Source organism: Miniopterus schreibersii, assembly GCF_964146895.1.
Source record: "Miniopterus schreibersii genome assembly, chromosome: 9".
Taxonomy (NCBI): domain Eukaryota; kingdom Metazoa; phylum Chordata; class Mammalia; order Chiroptera; family Miniopteridae; genus Miniopterus; species Miniopterus schreibersii.
In genome coordinates this window covers 47,024,472-47,051,467 of record NC_138118.1, presented here as the reverse complement: position 1 = coordinate 47,051,467, position 26,996 = coordinate 47,024,472, and the positions used below count along the sequence as shown (strand labels likewise).

General features: G+C 34.6%; 1 protein-coding gene across 5 annotated transcripts in view; it reads right to left on the bottom strand.

The window, feature by feature from the left end:
* The window catches only part of PHTF2 (putative homeodomain transcription factor 2), a gene marked incomplete at its 3' end in the record, with an annotated part of 131,609 nt that overhangs the window by 55,210 nt on the left and 49,403 nt on the right, over positions 1-26,996 (bottom strand). For 3 of the 5 annotated variants that reach the window (XM_081147181.1, XM_081147180.1, XM_081147184.1), the window contains 5 exons: positions 17,041-17,097; positions 10,949-11,018; positions 10,154-10,312; positions 3,539-3,704; positions 1,716-1,880 (listed from right to left, as the gene is read on the bottom strand). In XM_081147181.1, the coding sequence (XP_081003307.1) occupies positions 1,716-1,880; positions 3,539-3,704; positions 10,154-10,312; positions 10,949-11,018; positions 17,041-17,097 (617 nt within the window). Of the gene's footprint in view, positions 1-1,715; positions 1,881-3,538; positions 3,705-10,153; positions 10,313-10,948; positions 11,019-11,360; positions 11,511-17,040; positions 17,098-26,996 lie in introns of those variants that run through there. The other 2 variants (XM_081147183.1, XM_081147182.1) reach the window with 2 other exon arrangements.

The following is a 26,996-nucleotide window of genomic DNA, read 5'->3' as shown; positions in this document are numbered from 1 at the left end:
ATACCATACTCAAAGCTTAAGTCCTTGTGTGGTTATGTATTTATTTTCCCATCAGTTGGGTTAATTCAGACACCTTAATGGAAGTATCCAGTGTTTCAATTTTTATCACCAGAAATAATTTTAAGTCTCAGTTGATTTTTCAGTTTAAGCCCTTCTGACTTATTAAAGCCTGAAAGAATAAAACATCATCAAGAGTTCAGAACTCAGACTAGAACTTCTAAAAATTAACATTTTTCTTAAGATCTTTCTGTACCTAATATTTAAAACAGCCTTATTCATAAACTGGCAAACCAGTCCCAGAATGAGTTTGTTGAAAACAGTGCATCTTTAAAAAGATGTAGATTATAGTTGCCATGATTAAAGGGAATAAACACAAAGGGATTTAGACATTATAATACCAATGACTGGTAAATCAAGGTTATGCTACAGCCCCAAACGAGGGAAATTGAACTCTGAATCTCATTTGAGAAACATGGTAGAATTCCAAAGGCACCAACCTACTACCTTTGGGGGATTCTGAATACTAAGTAATATAATATCAGTTCTGGACAACCAAAACAACTAAATGATTCCCCAAAAGGAAAACATATCTAGCATGCTATTTATAATTGCTTATCAAAAGTTCTTGAGAAATGTTTAAGAAACTGACTTTGCAGTGATAAAACTGTCACATCCTACTGTTAAAAAGGAGAGCTATTAAAAAAAAAAAAAAAGACTAAGAGATACAGACAGAATCCAATGCAAGTTAAAAACCAAACCAAACCTGTATCTTCTCTGGAGGAAGCAACTATATGAAATGTTACTACAAACTATAAAAATTTTGGAAAATTTTCTACAAAAATACAATCTATGAAAATATGTCGAGGATATAATTGCTTAATTACATAATGCATGATAAACTTTATCATAAGAGCACAATCACATATTAATGAAACAATGATATTACTAGAGGAGTTAACACAAGTGACCAAAGGAGTTATTTGCAGTATCCCTTTTCTTGATTTATTAATTTAGCAACTTTCATTAGTTATACTATTTTGATCATAGCTTTTTAGCTTTTTTCAAATTTATTATATGTATATGTGCATTAGTAATATAACCCTTAAGTGTTTTGAATTAACTATTCAAAATAATTATACAAGATTGAATTAGGTTTAATTTACTTTTAAAGTTTGCTACAATCACATTTCCTTATTTGGTAAATACTGTATAGTACGAACTATACAAAAAACCCAATATACAAAAAAGGGAATTTCATCCTATAGATACATTTTATTCTTTTAAATACAAATGCCTACATGTTTTATATCAGATGATTTTAGATAACTGAGGCAAGGATTAAATTTTTAAAATCATACAACTCTTATGACATATTAGAAAAGCCAATTTGACCTATAGTGCTAATAAAAATAACCAATTTAATAGAAGTAAAATAGGACTTGAGAAATCACAAAAGAAACCAAAATCTAGAAACCCAACTAAATATATTTTGATGATATATATTCATTCTCATATAGACATATTTATGCATATCCAAAAGTAAATTCTATGGTCTCTATTTTTCCATTATCTATAGTATTATAATTGATCAAAACAAAATCCATAATAGCTCTGTCATATATAAAGTCATTAATACTCATTACCTAGAGACTGACGTGTGCCAGAAAAGGGATAGTGCATCTCTATGCCATATAAAGCCTTGAATAAATACAAACCCTGATAAAAAGAAAGCAGCATGCCAGAGATCTCTGAAGACAGCGCCAATGCTGTATGAGGTGCTTGTACCGTGGCTCTGAACTGTTCCCTCCTGTGAATTATCTGTGGTACTAGAACCATCTCCTTCCCTATGTACTTCCAAATGGGCTGCTTTTCTTAATTTCCTTCATCAGAAGAGATTAAGAACGGAAGGTAGCTTTAAAATTTTAACAACCATTTTCTCTGTAGTATGTTCAAATTTTTGGTAAACATAACACACAGGAACTCTAATACATAATAAAATTCAGATCTACTGATGAAAGTTAACCCAAACATAAAGTACATATTCAAGACCAATTTCTATAGCCCGTCCAGTGTGGCTCAGTGGTTGAGCATTGACCCAGGAACCAAGAGATCACAGGTTTGATTCCTGGTCAGGGCACATGCCAGGGTTACAGGCTCGATCCCCAGTAGGGGGCATGCAGGAGGCAGCCAGTAAACGATTCTCTCATCATTGACGTTTTTACCTCTCTCTCTCTCTCTCTCTCTCCCTTCTTCTCTCTGAAATCAATAAAAACATATTATAAAAAAAAAAGATCAATTACTATAAATGGTAAGGTATTGTTCCTCGCTTATACTGACCATCAGTGGACATTAGGTTGTAAGGATCGAATTAGACAGACATTTACAAAAGCATTTCTTCCCTATTTGAATGCCACTTATCTGCAGTTAAAGAAGAAAATATAAATAAAAGAGGATTATAACCTAACTGATCAGCAATGCTATTTATCTATTTATCTTTTCAAAATGAAAAGGGCCTAGCCCTGGCTGGCATGGCTCAGTGGTTAGAGTGTCAGCCTGCACACCACAGGATTGCTGGTTTGAGTCCCGGTCAAGGACATGTACTTGGGTTGCAGGTCCAATCCCCACCCAGTCAAGAGGCATTCAGGAGGCAACCAACTGATGCCTCTCTCTCACATCAATGTTTCTCTCTCTCTCTCTTTCCTGTCTCTCTCCCCTTCCCCTATCCCTTCCACTTTCTTTATAGATCAATGGAAAAAATATCCTCACTCCTTGGGTGAGGACATATTAAAAAAAAAGAAAAGGGCTTAAATCTCAACATTCCAAAACTGCAAATGTCACAATCTCTTAGCAACAATATTCAAAAGAGGAATAGCTCCAAAAGACCCTTAAAGCACAACTCCATTTATGTTTATTTAATCTAGGGGGCAATATTAAAGTTACAAACAGCATTTAATTAATTAATCTGTTATCCTCATCCAAGGACATGTTTATTGATTTTTTAAGAGAAAGGAGAAAGAGAGAGAGACACTGATTGGTTGCCTCCCATACACACCCCAATGAGGGACTGAACCTGTAACCTATGTATATGCCCTGACTGGGAATCGAACCCAAAACCTTTTATTGTACAGACAATGCTCCAACCAACTGAGCCACCTGGCCAGGGCTCAAATAGAATTTAATAAATAGTATTTAGCTGAAATTTTTTCTTGGTTCTTGTTTCTGCCAAAGCATAAGTACAAAATTTTTTAAATAGTGGGAATTATTAGCAACTCCAACTAATATATATTCCCTACTTTGATATTAGATGCCTAGAAATTAGCTTTAAGAAAGAAAATAAAAACAAAAACAGGTATGTGGTCTCAAAATGACCTTGAAGCAAATACAGAAAACAAAAATCATATTTGGTAGCTGATTCTGAAGCTTACTGCTTTATTTGAAAGAGGAACTTTACAAGATAACATTTTATCGAAGGCAAGAATGGTTCTAGATTTAAATTACAGAAATCTACAAAAAAGATCACTTTTTAAACAAAGAGTACCTTCTTCTTTTACCCCCTGTATTTAGAGGAGGCTTGGGTGTTCTTGTTGAAACAATCTGGCAGTGCACAGTTCCCAGGAGCAGCATCAGCCATATCGGCCCAATCACTTCTGTCAGAGGTATGTTATGTGGGCTAGAAGTGGAACAGAACAATACTATTGCGGCAACTACAAAAAGGGAAAGAAAATATGTTATAGGTCTAATAGTCACTTCTTCAAAACTTTAGAAACTGTTTTAACGTTGCTTGTTGCCAAATTATTTTTCTAAGTTTAAATGTTTCTCCAGACAAGCTCTTTCAGGCTAGTTAACCATGCTTGTTGTTCAGTAATAAACACTTGGAACAAGGTAACACCCAACATGGTCTCTAAAGTACACACCTTAACACTACATGAAAACAAGATTACATATGGCCTGGCCGGGCGTGGCTCAGCAGTTGAGCGTCGACCTGGGATCCAGGCAATCGGGGTTCGATTCCTGGTTAGGGCACATGCCCCAGTTGTGGGCTCGATCAATGACTCTCTCATCATTGATGTTTCTCTCCCTCTCTCCCCCTCTCCTTTCCTCTCTCTGAAATCAATAAAGATATATTTAAAAAAAAAAAAAAAGATTACATATGAATCTAAGGCCATTCCTGGTAAGATCCCAGAGTGTCAACAGAACCACACTAACCTCAAGTGAACTTATTTCTTTATTTAATAAACACAGAAGTCTATGATAAATGTATTATAAGGTTATAAAGAGCTTCTTTTCAATAGAGGTCTCTCTACTCAGAATTAATAACATATATTTACTTGGACATATTTTTAAGGGAAGCCACTGAAAATCCATTATTGCTAACCACTGCCACATGAAGAAGAAATCTTGTTTTTGCCTGCTCAGCATCCCTTAAGCCTTCTAGACATAAACTCTTTATCTTTTGGGAATCTGCTTCCTTTGCCTGTCAATTGAATGGTCTTATTTCTCCCACCTCAGGGATAGACCTGTAATCTAGGCTTGCCATAGTCTTAACTCAGCACAGTAATTAATAAAAAGATGGGCATGTGACTTAAGCAGGGTCAATCAGAATCTTTCATAGGACTATGCACTATGAAAATAAGAAATTGCCAGGGACACCTCAGCCATCACTCAAAAAAAGCCTTCCTAAGAATGAGACCTGCTTAAGAAAAGCAGCTTGGACAGCAAAAAAGTGAAGACATCATCTAAGCCTCCAGATCCAGCAATGCTTGAATCAAGGGCCTAGGAGTACCTAATTCTTTTTAGAAACAATTGGAGAATTTGAGTATTAGGAGATTTCTGTTCCTTTTATTAGGTGTGATCATTGTCATGTAATTGTGTAATATTTTGAAGAGGTTCATACTAATGCATTCAAGGTTAAAATGCCATGATATACATAATTTAATAAAATAGATGAGGTAAATAAGCATGAGGACAGCACAAGTCAACCTGGATAGTTAGACAGTCCCAAGCAAATTGGAACATGAGGGTCATGAGGTTACTGCACAGGTCTATCTAGTTTCCTGGGGTTTTTGAAAACTTTTATGATAAACAGCGAAGACAAAAAGACTTTTTACAAAAGTTAGTTTGCATTTGGTTTCTGCCACCTGCAACTGAAAGAATCCTGGCCTAACATACCAAGATTTAAGCTTAAAACACACACTTTATTTTCTAAGATGTTTAAGAAGTATCATACAACAAATTTCAGCTTTATATTCTCCTGAGTAGTAAGGTACTTTAAAAAGGCTAAAATTTTTTAAAATGCCAGTCATCTTGATGACTTTAACTCAAGTTCTCTAGTTGTTTTATAACAGAGTCTGGAATTTAGAAAAATTTAGAGTTTTTGTTGCTTTTAATATGAAGTCTAATGTTATCCTTTATCCAGTTCCTTAACTTTCTGAGCCTTGGTTTATTCCTCTGTACAAAAATAGTACATAGATAGTTACATAGGTTTCAAATGGAGTAATACATGTAAAGCACTTTGAAAAGTGTAACTAACATTGATAAATAATACACTTAATAGCTATTCTTAACTATCTTTAAAATAGAGGGGATGCAAATACTCCTTAAAAGGTTCAGAATTTTAGGCACAAAGAAGAACATCTTAAAGTTAACTTCAGGTTTGATATAACTTCTTGCTGAATGATTATCTCTCAGCCCTATGACCATCATTTTCTGTAATGCTAGGGCTGGGAACCTAAAAACTGTATTTTCTATCTCAATAGGAGGTTGTTATATTCTGTGAAATTCTGTCAATGGAAAAATTACAAAAGGAGAAGGGGGCCCTGGACGGTGTGGCTCAGCTGGTTAGGCATCATAACCCACGCACTGAAAGGTTGCCAATTTGATTCCCAGTCAGGGCACATGTCTGGGTTGGGGCTCGATTCCTGGTAGCGGGCATGTAGGAGGTAGACAATCGATGTTTCCCTCAATCAATCAATCAATCACTCTCTTTCTCTCTTTTTCCCTCCCTCTTGCTCTAAAAATCAATTAAAAAAAATAACAAAAAAGTGGGGGAGGAGAAGCCACTTTATTCCCCTCTCTCTTTCCTTCTTTCTTCTGGCTGTGTCTCTCAAAGTGGCCATGGTCTCAGTTCCTGAGGCAGTGGTTCTTGTATCACCTCCTCCCTTTTGTTCCTACTTGAGTTAAGGGTTTGAAGATACAAGGAGAAAACATTCACTTCTCTGTTGTACTTTTTGATCATTTAATGAAGTCCTGTGAACTAGACTGTATGTTGAAAATTTCTGCCAGACAGTACTTCTAGAAATTTCTCCAAGAGATCAACTGAGACAAAATGTTATTTATCGGGCACAAGTAGTTCCAAGGCAGAGCTTCATATACTGGCCAAGTAGAACTCTAGGGACAATCATCAGGAATATAAAATTTCTAAAGTTTGATTTTTAGGTCTGTCACTCTTCAGGATTTAGTGGCTGGTGTTAGACATTGGGAGTAGAAAGACAAGTAAAACATAGTCTATGTTCCCTGCCCCTCCTCAGTTTAGAGGAAAAAAGGAGGGCATATAAAGAAACAATTAAAATACCTATAATGAATGGAATTATGTATCCACCCTCATAATTCCTATGTTGAAACCTTAACACCACCCCCCCCCCATGTGATGATATTTACAGACAGGGCCTATAAGGATATAATAAAAGGTTGAATGAAGTCATAAGGGTGGGGCCTTAATCCAATAGGTCTGATGACGTTATAAGAGGAAGAGATACCAGAGATCTCTTTCCATTCTGCACGGAAGAAAGACCCTGTGAGGATACAGTGAGAAGGCAGCCATGTATAAGTCAGGTAGAGAAACCGCACCAGACTCCAACCTTGATGACACCTAACCTTGGACTTTCAGCCTCCAGAACTGTGAGAAAATAACTGGCTGTTGTTTAAGCCACTCGTCTGTGGTATTTTTGTTATGAGAACCTTAGCAGACTAATAGAATACCTATAATAAATGCTATAAAATACATAGGAAAGACATTAACTAAACTGAGAAATTATGAAAGGATTCTGAAAGGTAATATCTGATGCCTAATCTAACTGTGAGGGAACAAACAGGAGTTGACTAGGTAAATGAAAGGGAAAAGGGCTACCCAAGCAAAGAAGAGCTGTATGTCCAAAGGCATATAGGCAAAAAAAAAAAAAAAAAAAAAAAAAAAAAGCACAGAATGTCAAAGAAAAAGCAGAGAGCTAATTTAGTCTGGTTACAGTTGGGGAGGGATACAACAAGAGATTGACTGAAAAAAGTGCCTTATATCTTGAAGTCAATAATAACTAGGAAACAATTTAGGACTTAAGTGCCTGGTTTAGATTTGTAATTTAAAAGGTAAATGGACAGAAGAAGGTATAAGGGCTCCTGGCAGTAATCTGAGCAAGAAATAGGAATGGAGCTGAGAATATGAAGTTGAGATACTTAAAAGGCATGTAACTGAAGTAAAAAACCCAACTATACGTAGTTACATAAAACCAAATCTGACTGCACATGATTCTACCTTTGGGAAGTTAAGGGTTAGACAGAGAATGAATATGTAACTCAAAGTCCTCAGAGTACTGCACCCTACTTTTAATTATTTTTATTTATTTTTTTTGTTGTTAATCCTCACCTGAGGATATTTTTTCCATTGATTTTTTGAAAGAGTGGAAGGGAGGGAGGAAGGAAGGGGCAGAGAGAGAGAGAGAGAGGGAGAGACAGATGGAAAGAGAAGCATTGATGTGAGAGAAACACATCGATTGGTTGCCTCCTACACCCACCCCAAGTGGGGTGGGGATTGAATCTGCAACCCAGTACATGCCCTTCACCAGGAATCGAACCCGAGACCTTTCAGTGTGAGGGCCAACATTCCAACCACCAAGCCACACCATACAGGGCTGCAACCTACTTTTATATGCATGGAAATGAGGCACGGGGGTTTCTGAATGTACCAGCAGACTGCTGAGGGTCATTAGGGTCACAGCATGACTCTGTCACTGGCTATGGGATTTGGGGCAGGTTAAGTCACTTCTTTAAGCTTTACTGGGGGAATTTTTAGTGTTCATGATTTATGAACACATGTTAAACTTCAGTTCTGAACTGAAAAACATCGTTTTCATGCCTGATCTAACCTGTGTTCCTTATTTAAAAGCCAGTGAGTAAGTTTCGGACACAATATTTTGTGAACATCTAGTTACAATGGAAACTAGAAAGCAACAGTATCAGAAAAGCAAAATGCACAGTAGTTTCAGTCAATGGTACTGATTAATTATTACTATATTGAGTAACTGTACTTTCTGACTGCTTTAGAATAAAGTTTTCTCCTTTAGGTAAGTTAGAAAGCATTAAAATATAATTATACTTAGATTAAATCCTTTTGGGAGCAAAGCAAACACAGAAAGTAACTATAAAAATTAAGATAAAAATACACTTAGAGGCCTGGCTGGCATGGCTCAGTGGTTAAGTGTCGACCTATGAATCAAGAAGTCATGGTTCTATTTCTGGTCAGGGCACATGCCCAGGTTGCAGGCTCGATCGCCAGTAGGGGGCATGCAGGAGGCAGCTGATCAATGACTGTCTCATCATTGCTGTTTCTATCTCTCCCTCTCCCTTCTAAAATCAATAAATACATATTTTAAAAAAAAAATACATTTAGAAGAACTATCATATAATGTAAACGTATTACTTAGCAACAAAGGTCAACTTCTTGAAAGTAACAAGATATTTGAAAATCCCTGGAAATGTTACTATACTTAATTGCAGGCATTCTAGGAATTTATCATAAGAAAGTAATTCAAAGTATTAAAAAACCTCACAAACTCTGTTCACTTTGGCATAAATTATAATAGCAAAAGACATCAAAAAGCTTAAATGCCCAATACTGATATAGGATAAGATATTTTCCAATAATTTAAAATTATATTTATAAAGACTCTAATACATAAGGTGAAAACAGAAATATAATTGTTCACACAGAATATCTCAACTATATAAAAAATGTTACAAATTTAAAGGCAAGATTATAGTTTTTCTCTTCAGTTTTTGCCTACATTTTCCAAATGTTCTGCAATGAACATGTATCATTTCTTTAATCAGAAACACACACACACACTATTAACAATGACAAAATCTTCATAGCTCACTGTTTTTATGTATATTAGATGTACCCTGGCTTAAAGGAAACAACTTTACCTAAGTAAAAATCATCAGTAGTTTTTATTATAATTTCACTTACTTAAAAGAAATTATCTTTTACTTAGAGCTTGTTACTAAAACATGTTTCAAAAATCATTCAGGATTAAAATCGTGTTTTTAAAAAAGACATTAAAAAGACTGAAAAAGTATCAACCAAATTAAAATCATTGTTTTGTTTGAGTGATGCAATGTGAGTGGTTTCTTCTTTAAGACTCCAAACGCTTTAGTCTTAAAATAATAATAATAATAATGATGATGATGCATATTATGCATTGTATACTGCTGCTATGACTGTACACTAGAATGCTGCTGTGGTGGGTGGCAGTGTAACAGAGTTGTTAAGCATGTGTCTCTGAGTCAGATAGTTTAAACTTGAAACTGGGCTCTACCACACTTGGTGATTGTGTGACTTTGGGCCCTCAGGTTCTTCAGGATCCCATGTCTATAATCTAGGTATAATAATAGTAGCAATACTTTACTGGGGGGGGGGGCATTGAGACTTAAATAAGAATCTGTGAAAAGCACTTATAATAGTGCATGGTATGCACAGCTTCAGTACAGAATGAGGACAGTCTCAGATTACAAGGGTTAAAAGAAAAAATAAACCCTGGCTGAGGCAGGAAAAATGAACTTGTATAAAAAAATGACTGGTTTGGTATGTATATGTGGGAGGTGCATTTTGAAGAGGCTTTATAATTTTTAAAAATCCTCTCAATTTGTATTTTTCTCTAGCCATCCACAGATTCAAATTTTCACAAAACTATATTGGAAAATAACTGCTTTGTTTTCTCAAACATTTTAAATATCAAACCAGTGTCTTATTAAATAAAATATTACAATAAATATTTATCTTCATACTCAGAAGTACTACATGTTTTTTAAAAGCCTTGGTAACCCTAAAAATATAATATCCTGAAAGTTAAAAGCAAAATGTATTCCTATTATTTAATTGTACCTTGAAGAAGATAAAGGACAAGAAGCCAGAAAAAGATGACTTTCGATGTTACTTGTAACCACCATCGGAAGAAAAAGGGAAAAAATACAACTCGAACAATCCCCTTTCTAGTCAGAGAAGTCCAAGGACTTTCAGGTTTTGCCTTAGCAAATGCAGACCCTGAGAAAAGTAAAACAAAATTACGGAGTACATTTATTAGTCTTTAATTTCCTTAGAGAAAAAATTTCAACATTTGAAGAAAAACAAAACATGTATAATTTTATTTTATACTATGCTATGAATAAGAAATGCCCAATTTTGGGTAGCAGACACTTTAAAAACATTCTTCATGCTATCATATTAACTCAGGTACTTTGAAAAAAATTTTTAACTGAAATAACAGCAGAATTTCTCCCACATATTTTATAAATATAAGAATATTCAAATGTCAGTTCCAGTTAGGAATTTTAAATTACCACTCTAAGCCCCAAAACTAATATAATATTGTATGTCAACTATAATTTAAATATAAATTTTTAAAACTGTTACCACTTTTATTTTTATAACCAAGCCTTATAGCTTGCCAAGCAAATATAAGCTGCTTTTCTTTTGTAGTTACTTCTTGGAATTATCTTTAGTGGGAGGAAAGACTAGTCAATGGTATTTAAATGCCTCCATTCTCTATTTTTTATGCAATTTCTGCCTTCATTTAAGCACACATTACTTTTATTTCTATAAACATATATATCTAACCCATCTTGAACTGTTTCTTCAAGGTAAATTTCTAATTGCATTAAGCATTTATCCAAGGCTCACCTCTTACAAGATCAACATCTATGAGGTCTGGTTTCACATGCGCTGTTTTCTTTGGTTTATTCCTTAATCCCTGTAATATATTAAAAGTAGTATTGGTGAGAGTGTAGATCTTAAAAGTCCTCATCACAAGAAAATGATTTTTTGTAACTATGTATGGGACAAATGTTAACTAGACCTACTGTGGTGATCATTTCTCAATATATACAAACATCAAATCATTATGTTGTACACCTGAAACTAATATATTATGTTAAATATGCTTTAATAAAAAAGTAGTATTGGAATACTATATATATTTAAATCCAGAAGAGAAAAAAATCATCTTTCCAAAAAGATAAATTTAGGGATATGTGTAACATGTGATGCCTGTTTATTACTAAAAGTAAAATTCTAAAACAAAGACGCCTGCTACCAATCAATTTCGATGTACAGCCTGAGATAGACTGTGTTGGGCCACATTTGCACAGGAGATTGTTGAGGCTGGCTGGGGAAGCAGTGGCTCTGAAGGGCCTTCAAGGAGTGATGCTGGAGGTGTTGCTACAGAAAGCAGTGGACCACAGAGCTGAGGAAAGACAGGGATGCAGACTTCTCAGCAGATGCCATCATGTAGGGGTGGTATTAGCTGAGACCCAGAGAGAATGATGCATATCTCAGGGCTGTCACTATGTTCACATGCATAACCAGACCACAATGCCACCTAATCACCTCAGAACTTAGAGGCCATGCCCAGTAGGTGGAAAAGAGGAAAGCAGGAGTCACAAAATGAATTAGTTTAAAAACTTGAAATTACTAAACACTAAGTTTCTGTCATCAGTGTACAGAAATGGGACTAAGGGTAGAGGTCAAAATTATTGGAAAAAAACCCCACAAAACTATGAAAAAATAACAAGTCTAGGATGTTAAGAATTGTAAGAGCTTAGGTTAAACTACTCAGGAGCCAAGTGCTAAGAGATGACACAGTGTTCAGATGATTTGTTGATTATTCAATTAACCAAGTGCTTTGTTTTGTTTGGTCCTAATCCAAGTAACTAACAACGACCACCTAAAGTGAAAATTTGAGTAAGTACTGTTTGCATCTAAAGCAAAGGACAGCATTTGAGCTCAGAATTAACTGAGATGTTTAAACCAAAAATGTACCCTGAAATCAAGATGCAATTAACTTTTGAACCCCTGCAAATAGCCTGTCCATCTGAAGTTAGGAATTTTAAATTATCACTTTAAGGGATGCAGAGATACAAAGATACAAAAACAAAACAGAAAGAAAGGGTCAGGGTTGAAGATATGTTCATGATAATTTTATATACAGCTGAATCTTCATCATATTCATAGATTTAATATTTGCAAATTCACCTACTCATTAAAATTTATTTGTATCCCAAAATCAGTACTTGCTGTGCTTTTGCAGTCATTTGCAGACACGTACAGAGTAACGATGGCAAAAAATTGGAGTCACCCAATGTGCACATTCCCAGCTGAGGTCAAACAAAGCAATTCTCTGCCTTCTTGTTTCAGCTCACAATATTGTAATTAAGTGTCCTTTTCACAGTCTATTCAGTGCAGTGTGATCACATGCTAATCATTTGTCAAATACTGTTTATGAGTGGTGACTCTTAGATTAAATATGTAGACTACAGTTGTAGATATGTAATATTTATTTATGTGGTGAAATTATTACAGTGTTTTTTCCAATATATGGCCTATTGCCTAAAATTTGTTAAAAATAACAGTGAATAAATAACAGAAAAAATATAACCTGTTAATTTAATTATAAGCAAATCTTGGTTAAAAGCATTTTCAAATTAGCAGGGCGTTAATTTTCACATATGACATAAGGACGGCAAATTCTGTCTGTTAAATCCTTAGTTCATTAAATAGAGATCGACAAACTCGAGGGTTTACTGTAATTTGAAAATAACCTTATAGCCAATGTTTTGCAACAAATCTAAAACTTAATTTACTGCTGTATACCTAAAATTATCAAGATAGTTTTAGGAACTTGAAGTCCTCACAAAAGAAACAGTAAATTATCTTGATGCATGTAGTTCACTTTCTATTTTATATTTCATTAAAGCATTTATTTTGAGTTACATTGTAGAGTCACAGCAAATTACCAGTTTTAATAAAACTTCCCCTTCAAGGTAGCCTATCAGAATATTTCCAAGGTTTAAAAAAGAAAAAGAAATATTACAATGATAAATCCAACATTAATGGTTTTGTTCACAAAAATAAAAGATATTAGCAGCAAGACATGAGCATTCATAAAATCTGATTTTAAGTATATATTTTAAGTTGGAAAATTTTTAATTAGCTTAGAGTAAACTACATCCATATAAAATAGCATAGCTTTCAGTACTAACTGTAATTATGGACCCTCAAAAATTTTAAGTGGTGAAAACAGACTTTTGGTGGTGAGCATGCTATAGTGTATACAGATATGGCATTATGTTGTACACCTGAAACTTGTATGTTACATAATCTTATGTTAAAAAGAAAATATAACAAAAAAGTTTGAGAACAAAAAATGAAAACTAAGTTTAAAAAATTTTTAAAATAATTAATTTAACTAGAAAGTAGAAATAATCAAGTAATACAAGTACAATATCCAAGAATTCAAATAATATATTCTTTATTGAATATACATTTAAATTCCTATAGTACAGTCCTAAAGTGCAATGACAAAATGAGTATGCAGTTTTGATTTTTTAAAAAATTTTAAGTATACAGATAACGCTGAGCCAAAAAGCTTAAAAGGGCTGTTTAAGAAATACTTCTGTTCAATGATTCAGACTTCCATGCCTGGAACTGTTATAACACTCAGGCTCCATTAAAGAATGTAACCATCAGTTTCAATTTCTGGAAATCCTGTTTAGTTTCTTCTATACCATTTTCCCTCTATAGTGACTTTAAATAGCCTAGTACTTTTTGTTGAAGCTTTAAAACTCTATTAGATACTAAATCAAGGGGAAATTCCACATTTAATTTTAAATTTGGGTCAAGGTGATCAGAAAATAAAAGCTTTCAGTTATATCTTAAAGGTTTAAGAAAAATAAATTAACCGATAAAACACTTTAGAAATATAAACTCTTGGCCTTAAATTTAAAACGAAAACATTTCCAAGAAACACAATTTCATGGCTTTCTTTGATTTCTCTAGTTGTTGCTCACTGCTTTGACAGAGGAGCAAATCAATAATAGGATGAACTCAATACATTTGGTACAGTATTGTACCAAATATTCTAAGCCACAGGTACAGTGTTTCTGTTGTTGTTGTTTTTTAATCAAATATTAATACTAATACACCAGTTATGCACTTGTCCACCTTTTTTAGAATAAGGGCAAAATTATCTAACACTAAAGAATATGCCTTCACTAGAATGTTTAGCAAGACTGGTTTTATGTCCTGGCCAGTGTGGCTCAGTTGGTTGGAGCGACAACTAACCACCAAAAGGTCTCAGGTTTGATTCCCAGTTAGGGCATACAACTAAGTTGTATGTTCCATCCCCAGTCAAGGCATGTTCGGGAAGCAACCTGTTGATGTTTCACTTTCACATTCTTTCTCTTTCCCCCTTCCTCTCTCTCTAAAAATCAATAAAAGCATATCCTTGGGTGAGGATTAAAAAAAAAGAATGATTTTAAGCCTGTCAACACAGTTACCCTTTTAATTCAAAATAACAAGAGTAAATTTTAATACTATTTTAATTCTTCAATTACCATGATAAAGTATTATCTTTAAAGGTAGACATATTTGAGAAACAACTTAGAGGTCTTAGCCTTCCCTAAATTCATCCTGTCAGTTCACCAAGAAACAACTAATATAATCCTTCCTTATCCTAACCTCTACTTAGGAATTAAAACAGTTCAAAAATGAGTGAATTACAGGAACTGGGTCTGGTAAGGAGAGTCCCTGGTCCCAGGAAAATGGGCGTGGCTGAAGAGCCTCCTTCCCCCCATACTGCCCAAGAGACAATGAGTGTTCATGGGGAACCTGGTGCTAAACCATTCCTAGACAACCTGCTTTGTGGGTAAGGATTTCGTAGGTAGCAGAGCAGCTCCCACACTGAGATCCATTAAAAGTCAGCCCTCGACACAAGGGTTTGAAAAATAAATAAATCAAATAAAAATAAGGAAATGACATAACATATAATTTGTGATGAGTAGCTTAAAACTAAGAAATTATATATATATATATTTTTTTTCCCTCTGAGATTTTCAAATTTCATAAACCATCCAAATGTGCCAACTGGTAACACAGCCTCTAAAAATACTTAATATTCCCTGTCCAACAAGTTAAAGACTGTCAAAAAGAATAAAAGATTTTAAGGCATCTTACTAGACATCTCTGCTGCTCTTTATTTGCTTGACTATTCTAACTCTTGACTATTGCAACTCACCAGACTACGGTATTATGGATCTCTTACTTCTCTTCCCTTCTTCATTTACATCTCCTCTTTCTTTACCTACCCATTAAATATTTGTTTCCCAATATTCCATTCTCAATTTTCTTCTTTCACCATTCAGTGCAAATCCACTCACTCCTAATAGCTGTATCTACATAATGCGTAGAATATATAATATATATAACACATACATATACACTTTACATAATGAGGACTACTTAATCTGTCACCAACATACCACTTGGATATTTCTAAAAAAGAATTCTTTATCTGTTTCTCTTCTAGTATTTGCCATCACACTTGGTAAAGTTGTAAAAATACGAATTTAACCAGGGAAACTTTTCTGCTTAAAATCCTTCAGTGTCTCCCCCCTCATTGTTTTCCAAATGATTTCTAGACTCTTGGGTAAGGCAGTCAGCCCTTTCATTGATGTGCCTTTCATTCTCATTTCTAATTTTACTTCTAAACACTCCAATCTCCCACCTCCATCCAACCTATTACCAATCAAACTCCTTGAGGAGTAATGATCCTTCATTCCTTTATGTGTATTTTCATATGCTCTTCATTCTGTCTAGAATGATTTCCTCATTTTCCCTAATGTCTCTCAAACTTAGCTCTTGAGTAACTTCCTTTGTGAAATCTTTCCTAACCTGCACAGAGCGACTTCCCCCTGAGCTCCCCAAAAGATACCTACATATCCCTTCTCTTAACTGGATTAGTCTCATTTGTAATTATGTACTTCATCTACAATTACTGAACTTTGTTAACTTTATTAATTTCTCATGAAAATAGTTTAAAAGTTGAAATTAACAAATGGCAAAGAATCTTGCTCGTTAATACAGATGACTAAGTTGTCTAAACAGGTTTTTTTGCACAGATTTTTAAGGTAACTAGAGACATTGGTTTTGAATCTAATGTAAGCCTTTCTATAGAAAATAGAAAATATCAAGCAACTCAAGTAACATTCTCTGGGCCCAGATTAAGTTTAGCTCGTGCAGGACCACACTGATTAGTATTACCTATGCAAATGAAAAATATAAATCTTATTACAAAAAAGGAGTGATTGCTGAGAAACTAAATTTAGTTAAAAAATAGTTTTCATGCTAGCAAGGTAGCCTATGAGAATGTTTTATCAGCATAAGTGATTACATGTTCAAGAAGAAACTACCTACTACAAAAACATTTTAATTAACGCTTTATTTTCCTAAATTCTTTTAAAAAATAACCAAATTTACAGCAGCTCTATTTGCGTCCAAGTCATTCTGTTAGTAGCATGAAAAAGCAGATCTCAATTAAAAAGAGCAGCATTTGCACAGAATCACTCAGGCGGGAAAAGTCCTGAAACACTTACCAGTTTAATAAACTGTACAGAGCAATGACAGCATCAAAAGGGAGGAAAAGCAAACTAGAAGTATAAGGTGACAAGTGAAAGGGGAAAAGAGCTGACAAAAAATAATCATTAAAAATTAAATTTTAAAAGAACAGAAATATGCTAAAAAGCGAAGAAAAAATCAGAGAGGTAAAGACAAAGAACTATGCTATCATAAAAGAGTTTACCTTCTGTATTTAAAAGTTTGGATAGAATAATATTAATTTATACCTTAAAAGTATATGGAAAGATACTTTATAAAATGTGGTTAATAATCAATTTATAGAACTCTGTTTCAGAATATACAAAATGAAATAAACATATTACCTTGATTTCTCTTTGTTCAACAGATTTTTCCCATATTTGTTGATCATATGCTCCAATCTATGAAAATAAATAAAATACTACATTAAATGACCACTGTGGGTATCCATCCTATGGGCATAACTCTGCATGCATTATAAGCAACTCAGCATTTATTAGGCACAGATTAGCTTCAGCTCTGTCCCAGACTTCCTGTGATCAATACTATACTGCAGTGGTTCTCAAAGTACGGTTTCAGGACCAGTTTTAGCACTACCTGGAAACGTGTCAGAAATGCATACTCTCTTCTTAGAAACATGCAATCTTCCAAAACTGAATCAAGAAGAATTAGAAAATCTAAACAGACTGATCACAACTAATGAAATCGAAGCAGTAATCAAAATACTCCCAACAAACAAAATTCCTGGACCAGATAGCTTCACAAGTGAATTTTATCAAACATTCAAAGAACTAAAACCTAGCCTTCTCAAACTGTTTAAAAAATTCAAGATGAGTAAAGATTCCCAAGCTCATTTTACAAGGCCAGCATTATTCTAATTCCAAAACCAGATAAAGACACTATAAAAAAAGAAAATTATAGGCCAATATCCCTGATAAACATAGATGCAAACATCCTCAACAAAATATTAGCAAACCAAACCCAGTAATACATTAAAAAGATCATACACCATGATCAAGTGGGATTTATTCTGGGCGTGCAAGGTTGGTACATTATCTGCAAATCAATTAACTTGATACACCACATAAAGGGTAAAATCATATTATCATATCAGTAGATGCAGAAAAAGCATTTGACAAAATCCAGCATTCATTTATGATAAAAACTCTCAGCAAAGTGGGAATAAAGGAAACATATCTCTACATAATAAAGGCCATATATGACAAACCCATAGCCAACATCATACTCGGACAAAAACTACAAGTATTTCCCTTAAGATCAGGAATACGACAGGGATGTCCACTTTCATCACTCTTATTCACCATAGTACTGGAAGTCCTTGCCACAGCAATCTGACAAGATAAAATAAAAGGCATCCAAATTGGAAAAGAAGAAGTAAAACTGTCATTATTTGCAGATGACATGATACTGTATATAGAGAAGCCGAAAGATTCCAGCAAAAAACTACTAGAACTGATAAATGAATTCAGTAAAGTAGCAGAATATAAAATTAATATTCAAAAATCAGTTGCATTTTTTATACACCAATAATGAACTACCAGAAAGGGAAACTAAGAAAACAATCTCATCTACAATGTCATAAAAAAACACATCTAGGAATAAATTTAACCAAGGATGTAAAAGACATATACTCAGAAAATTATGAGACTTGAAGAAAGAATCGAAGAAGATACTAATAAATAGAAGCATATACCATGCTCATGGAAGAATTAACATCATTAAAATGTCCATACCACCCAAAGAAATCTATAGATTCAACATAATTCCTATCAAAATATCAATGGTATATTTCACAGAACTGGAACAAATAATTCAAAAACTTGTATGGAAACACAAAGGACCCCGAAAATCGACAGATATCTTGAAAAAGAACAACAAAAGGGGACATATGACACTACTTAATATTAAACTATACTCAAGGCCATAGTAATCAAAAGAGCATAAAAAAAGATACGTAGATCAATGGAAAAAAACAAAGCCCAAAAATAAACCCACACCTATATGGGCAATTAATTTATGACATAGGACAAGAACATACAATAGGGTAAAGATAGTCTATTCAATAATAAATGGTGTTGGAAAAACTAGACAGGTACATGTAAAAAAAAAAAAAAAAGAAAAGAAACTAGACTACCTTCTTACCCCACATACAAGAATAAACTAAAAATGGATTAAAGACTTAAACGTAAGCCATGAAACCATAAAACTCCTAGAAGAAAACATAGGCAGTAAACTCTTTGACATCAATCTTAGAAATATATTTTTTTTAATATCTCCTCAGGTAAAGGCAACACAAGCAAAAATAAATAAATGGGACTATATCAAAGTAAAAAACTTTTGCACAGCAAAGAAAACCATCAACAAAATGAAAAAGCAACCTACTGAATGGGAGAAGATATTTGCAAACAATAACCCAATATGGGGTTAATACCCAAAATATAATAAGAATTCATAAAACTCAGTATCAAAAAACCCCAAACAATCCAACTAAAAAGTGGGAAAAAGACCTGAACAGACACTTCTTCAAGGAAGACATACAGATGGTCAATAGACATATGAAAATTTGCTCATTATCATTAATCAATAGAGAAATGCAAATCAAAACCACAAGATACCACCTCACAACCATCAGAATGGCTATCACCAATAAATCAACAAACAAGTGTTGGTGAGGGTGTAGAGAAAAGGAAATCCTAGTGCACTGTTGGTGAAAAAGCAGACTGGTGAAACCACTATGGAAAACAGTGTGGAGGTTCTTCAAAAAATTAAAAATGGAATTGCCTTATGACCCAGCAATTCCACTTCTGCGGATTTTCCTGAAGAAACCTGAAACACTAATTTGAAAGAATATATGCACCCCTATGTTCATTGCAGCATTATTTACAACTGCCAAGATTTGGAAGCAACTCAAGTATCCATCAGTAGATGAGTAGATAAAAAAGCTGTGGTACATATAAACAATGGAATACTATACTTGGCTATAAAAAAGAATTAAATCTTACCTTTTATGACATCATGGATGAACCTAGAGGGTATTATACTAAGTGAAAGAAGTCAGACAGAGAAAGACAAACACCATATGATTTCACTTATATGTGGAACCTATAAAACAAAATAAACAAACAACAAAATAGAAAGAGACTCACAGATACAGAGTACAGACTGACAGTTGACAGAGAGAAGGGGGTTAAGGGGCCGTGTGAAAAAGGTGAAGGAAGTGACAAGTACAAATTGGTAGTTAGAGAATAGTCACAGAGATGTAAATTACAGCATAGGGAATATAGTCAATAATATTGTAATAACTATATATGGGGCCAGGTGGATAGCTAAAGTATCAGGGGGACCACTCTGTAAAGTACATGATTTTCTAACTACTATGCTATACATATGAAACTAATACAGAATAATAGATATATTTTTAAAAATATATCTTTATTGATTTCAGAGAGAGGAAAGGAGAGGGAGAGAGAGAGATAGAAACATCAATGATGAGAGAGTCACTGATAGAGCCCACAACACGGGCATGTGCCCTAACCGGCAATCGAACCCCGGTCCCCTGGATCCTAGGTCGATGCTCAACCACTGAGCCACGCTCAGCCGGGCAAAATAATACTGAATGTAAACCATAATTCAAAAAATTTTTAAATGGCCTGTGAAAAAAAAAGTAAACTCTCTGGCCTCACCCTAGAGTTACTGAATCAGAAATATAGTGTAGCACCCAACAAACTATGTTTTAAAAATCTACCTCTAGATGATTCTGATACATTGCTAAAGTTAGAAAACCACTGCTCTAGGGAATCCTTTTTTTTTTTTTTTTAAATAACAGCCCAGCCCTGCGTGGCTCAGCTGCGGAGCGTTTACCTTTGATCCAGGAGATCACGGTTCAATTCCTGGTCAGGGCACATGCCCGGGTTGTGGGCTCCAACCTCAGTCAGGGGCGTGCAGGAGGCAGCCAATCAACAACTATCTAATCATTGATGTTTCTCTCTCTTCCTCTCCCTCTCCCTTCCTCTCTCTGAAATCAATAAAATATATTTAAAAAATAATAATAAATAAATAAATTAATTAATTAATTAAATAAAATAAACACAATTGCTACAGTTCTGGTATATTCAAGAAAAAGCTCCCAAGTGATAAATCCTTTATGGAGTTCATTTAAAGAAAAAAAATACCAATGTTCTAGAGAATTAAAAAATTCATAAACCTGTAGACCACAATTACCATATCAATTAAGGTCTAAATTAAAAAATAAAGTCATAAAAGCAATTGAAGACACAAGGAAAGCACCAAGGATCCCTTGTAGCTTCTGTGCCTATTAATCTTAGATGCTGGAAAGTTCTCTGAACTATAATCCTTCACCTGGGCAGGATAAACAAACCATTCTTACTGTTCTTCCCCAAGTTCTTTGCTGTTAGCTCCTATTGTCTCCAATTAAGTTTCCACTTAATTCCCTATATCCAACAGGACATTAAAAAGGGTCAAAAGCCTACAGTTTTACATAAAAAATTAAAATTACTTCAGATAATTATAATTAAGAGACTAGAGACAAATAGAGACCAGAGATAGGCAGAGACATGAGGAAATTTAGGAAAGTATTTTCTGACTCACATCACTCTACCCAAAAGTCTTTTTACTTTTAAAAATCTTGTTTTAAGAGATGAGAAATTCAGAATACAAGAATGGCTTAAAGATAGACATGAAGGAGACAGAATAAAATGATTTAAATGATTCCATAAGAGCCCTTCATTTCTATTATTCTCTCTTACACATTATTTATTCATACTAATTTCTCTGGTCCTTTAAATCCTGTTCTCTTTTTCATCTCTTCCCTGTGACTCTTCTTTTTCTTTCTAAAAATTTTTTTATACTCACCCAAGGATACATTTATTGATTTTAGAGAGAGGAAAAGAAAGAAGGGAGGGTGAGAGGAAGACAGAGAGAGAAAGAAAGAGAGACAGACAAACACATAGATAAGAGAAACATCAATCAGTTGCCGCATGTACACGCCCTGACTGGAAATTGAACCGGCAACATTTTGGGTGTGCAGGATGGCACTCCAACCAACCGAGTCACCCAGAGAAGGCTTCTTTCTTATTTTTAAAATCACTTTATGATATAACCTACAGATTAAACTCTTATAACACCTAGACCAACACACACAGAATGAAAAACTCACTTACATGTAAGCAGGGTTAAGAAGCCCTAGGTAAGCAATAACCAATTGGTCAGACTTAATGGAAGAGCTGACATGCGGTGACTAGTTGCTCTTTACCCTCTTAAATTCTGAATTGAAACAATCATCTTCCTTAAAGTCAGAAAAGGTAAGTATGAGAACATGGGTTTCCACAGGAGTAATTCTGTTTTAACTTGATAATTCAGAATGATTCTTTTAAAAGAACTATGCTTTTATTTCAAGATGATTCAAAAATATGGACATGGAAATATATGTCCCACAGTCCTAAAATCAGGGAAAATAAAATAATGCATATGCAACAGACCAAGTCAGAAATGCAGTTAGTTCTTGGCATAACCAGGTTCAGTGCAACACTAGCATGGTATCAATAGATCTAGGTTTTAAAAGGCGCAGAAAGTCTAATAAATCTTGCAGCAAAGCAGTGGCTAATGTGGAAAAACTGAAGACTGAGGTACTTATGAATAGCAGAATGCAACACTTACAAAAGGACAATGGTGGTGGAAGATTTTTTTTTTTAAATCCTCACCCGACAATATGTTTTTATTGATTTTAGAGGAAAAGGAAGGGAGAGGAAGAGAAAGACAGACGTCAGGGAGAAACATTGATCAGTTGCATCCTGTACATGGCCCGACCAGGGTCGAACCGGAAACCTGGGTATATGCACTAACTGGGAATTGAACCCACAACATTTTGGTGCAGGGGATGACACTCCAACCAACTAAGCCATCTGACCAGAGCGAAGATATTCTTACAAAAAGGATAAAGATGGCTTGTTTTACTGAAAATCCCTTTTTCCCCCCAAAGATTTAATAGGTGAGAGGAAGGACTTTTACTATAATCAAATACCTTGTGGAATCTTAATTTTTAAAAACTAAGTGTTAACTTCAATTACAAGCAATTAAGTTCTCCTTTGCAACAAACTTTTTTTGTTTCAACTATACTACCAGAATGAATCCTTTGGTTAAATAAGCAAATAAACCATTTTCTTGAAGAAAACTGGGCGGGAAAGGGTGTGTGTGTGAGGGTGCCTTAACATAGATAGATGCAGGTGCTTCAGGAGATGTTTAGGGTTCTGTTTAGTGATGTGTATGCCATTAAACAAATTACTCTTAAACCTGGATTCAGATTGTATCTGAAAATCGTTTGTTTCTTGGGATATATGTGTAGTATATCAGAGGCATCATGCAATCAAGGTGGTGGCAGGATACCAGAAGGGACAAGGAAAGAATTCTAAAGATCCCTTCTGACTTAAACCCTCATTTTATTCCACACTGAAATCTGGCAAGATAGAAAACATTATGGCTGGGGTAAAGCTTTTCCCCTCAAAGAATCATAATCTTATGGTCCATCATCATAGAGCAATAAAAGAAGTCAAACTTAGACTGAAGAAGAGAACCAAGACTTAGGGTTAGCTGTGCTAACAAAATTAAAAAACAAATAACCTAGTAAGTTTTCCAAAGATTCTATTCTACCTCTAACACACATACTTGGCAGACTTGATTAAGTCATCTAACCTTGACAGCTGTTACTATTCTTTGTATTTCTTCAACATAAAATAAAATATCAAGGTCGAGCTCAATTATAGTTCCTTGAAAAACCAGGAAGAAAATAACTATTTTAAAATGCCATACAAAAGATTAAAGGAAGATGAGTAGTAACACCTGTCTAATAGAACAGGAATTTTAATGAGATAATATGTTTTTCAATTGATAAAAAGATATTATGTACTATTTTGGCTACTTCCAAATTTCAGCTACCTTCTAACTGCTCTCCCCTGCCCCTCACAATGCCTCCACTGTTTGAGTGTTTAGAAAAGTGCCTAACATTCTATGGGAACAAAAGGGTATACATATGCAAATAATGCTTTATAGGTAGACAGATTTAGGTATACCCAAGTAATTAACATATAAGTAGTTTTCCATATTCTTCATAAGTGATGTGTTTCAAAGAGGGAAAAACATTTTTTCCATTGTATTATAAGACTCAGAATCCTGATTTACATTAATGTGCAGCCAAAATTTTATACATGTTAAGAAAGTGAAGTTCATTCTCTGGTGCTTGGTTATGGTAAATAAATTTATCAACACTCTGTTTACTACTCCCACAGATGTCCTGAACACCTTAAGTGTCTGGTAAACACCTTAAGCCTCTGGTGTACTCTTAGGGTCAGTTTTCTATTTAACTGATCCCAGAAGACCAAACACAGATTCATCCTGTATCTTCAACAATATGTATGACAATCCTGTATTAATCCTTTACAATACTCCCATAATGGCAGCAAGAACAATTCTAAATTTTCTTCCCACAGGCTTTAATTTCTAATTACTTTGAACCTTCCCATGACTGGCAGAACTTTTAGCCATCTACTTCAACTGAGACTCAAGACATAGATGGAAGTGTCTTCATTTCCTATCTTCTCCATCTTGTATCTGTTTTCTCACCAAATTTATTTTCTTTCCTCCTATCTTTATAAATGAACTTTCAGCTAATATAGAGGTTAAGACTGATTAAATAAATAAATAAATAATAAATAACTGAGGGAGCAGTGTCCTGAAAGTGGAAATAAATAAAGAAAAAAGAAAAAAAAATGAGAAAAAAATTGAGATGCTATAATTTAGTAATATCAAGTGGATTAAACTTGAACTAAATGAATACTCTAGATGCTTTCTGACCTACTGAAGACTGCTATAAAAGAAAAATGTACATGTTGTAAATTTGAAATTAATGTAGCTAATATGTTACATTAAATATATATGCAAACATATACAGCAGACATTTACAAGGATACTTGAAAACCATTAACAGTGATTATCTATGAGAGGTATAGAAGAGAAGAGTACTTTTTCTTTCTGCTTCAAAACCACTGATACTGTATCACACACACACCCCGCCCCGCCTTGGATATGTACTACTTTTATAAAGCAGGATTCTAACACAGGTCTGTTGACTCCAAAGTAATTTGAACTAGTTATCTAAGAAATTAATATGTTTCTGAACAGTATCTTTACATCTACCCACACCAATTTCTCTACACTTGGACAAACAAAATGAAGGAGAAAAAGAGGGGAGGACAAGGAGAAGGAGATGAAGGAGATAAAGTCAGGGATAGAGAGGGATGAGGGAAGGGGAAGATTATAGATGGAGAAAAAGATTATCTTTGTCTAGGCTATCTGTCAGTTAGTGAGCTCTCACTTCTACAAAAAAAATTTTTGCTAATAAATATAATGGGATCAAGAATACAAATGTTAAAACCTAGATAATTAGCCATGGCCAGTGTGAGTCAGTTGGTTACAGGGTCGCCCCATACCCTGAAGGGTTGCAGGTTCGAGGTCAGGCCACACACCTGGGTTCAGTTCCTGGTTGGGGTGCAGATGGGAGGCAACCGATCAATGATTCTCTCTCACATCAATGTTTCTCTCTCCCCCTCTCACTCTAGAATCAATGAAAAACGTCCTCCATTGAGGATTTAAAAAGAAACAAAAGACCCTAGATAATTAGATGGTGAAATGGGAAACAGGAATTCTAGAAAAGAAATATCTTTGAAAAACAATTTGAAAAACTAGTCTTAGGCGATCTGATTACCCCTTAGGTCATTATATTCAGAACAGCACTGGCTCAAATATCAAAAGGCTAAAGAGAAGGTGTCTTGCTTCAAAAAGGTAGCTACCAATAGTTTAATTAGAATAAGTGCTTAGATAAAAGATTTAGAGTTCACAAATAAATATAGGCAGGGCAAATAGAGGCCCAGATTTGGACACATAGTTAAGCACCTAATTTTGTTAACTAATGAACAGACATACAATAATACTATATGTCAAAGTCTTAATTTTTCCTAGTACTACCATGCTCCGATTCATTTTGGGGAATCTCATTTCAGAAACTCTGAAGAGCAAGCTATTAATTCTCACAAACATCGAATTTAACTCAATTAACAGAGCCAAAACCCTTCCTAGCTTGGCCCATTCAACAAATAACAGAGGCCAATCAGGTGAAAGAACAAACATAGACTACTTTCGTTATCAAGAATATGTTAAAAGCATGACAAAAATACCCCCAAGGCAATTTCTCCTTTAAAAAAAGAGAGAAGAAAAAGTAAAAGCAATACTTGTGCTCTTGGTGACCCTTTCCATCTCTAGATTGATAGTAAATATATTATATATTATCTGTGATTATTTTTTTTGTACACACATCATCAATTATGAGACCCTAACAGGTAAAGATCATGTTGCTTTAATAGCTAAGACAAGTACCATATTTTAACGGTGATTTAATAACTGTATAGCCAAAGTTAGTTAATTTTTATCTTTGAGTCTTTTTATAAAAGTAAGCATTATCAATCAGAATACACCCTTTTTATATTTGGAGTGTTTTTTAATCCTTTGCTTTCCACACTACCTTAGTCGATCAGTTCTTTAAAAAAAAAAAAAAAATTATTGATTCTTTTTTAGAGAGAGAAGAAGAGAGAGAGAAAGATAGAAACATTCATCAGCTGCCACCTGCACGCCCCATCCCCCTGATCGAGCCAGAACCCAGACATGTGCCCTGACTGGGAGTCCAAATGGCAACCTCTTGGTGCATGAGAGGATGCTCAACCAACTGAGCCACAGTGGCTGGGCTGTCGATCAACTCTTTTTTTTTTAAAAACATATCTTTATTGATTTCAGAGAGGAAAGGCGAGGGGGAGAGAGAGATAGAAACATCAATGATGAGAGAGTCATTGATCGAGCCCTCAACCCGGGCATGTGCCCTGACCAGGAATCGAACCCCGATTGCCTGGATCCTAGGCTGACGCTCAACCGCTGAGCCACGCCTGGCCAGGCTGTCGATCAACTCTTAATGTTTGCTAACAGGAGTAGAAAAGACCCTGGACTGTGCAAAAGAAGTACATTTTCATCCTGTCTCCACCATGACTAATCTTATGGTGTTGGGCAAGTTTCTTGACCTCTGAATGTCTGTAAAATGAGGACAACAAAACCTACTTCACAAAACTGGAACGTAAAAATGACAGCATCTGATACGTAGTTGGTGCTCCATAAATATCAGTTCCTTCCTTCCTTGAAAAAATCTCAATCTCTCCAGGCCTCA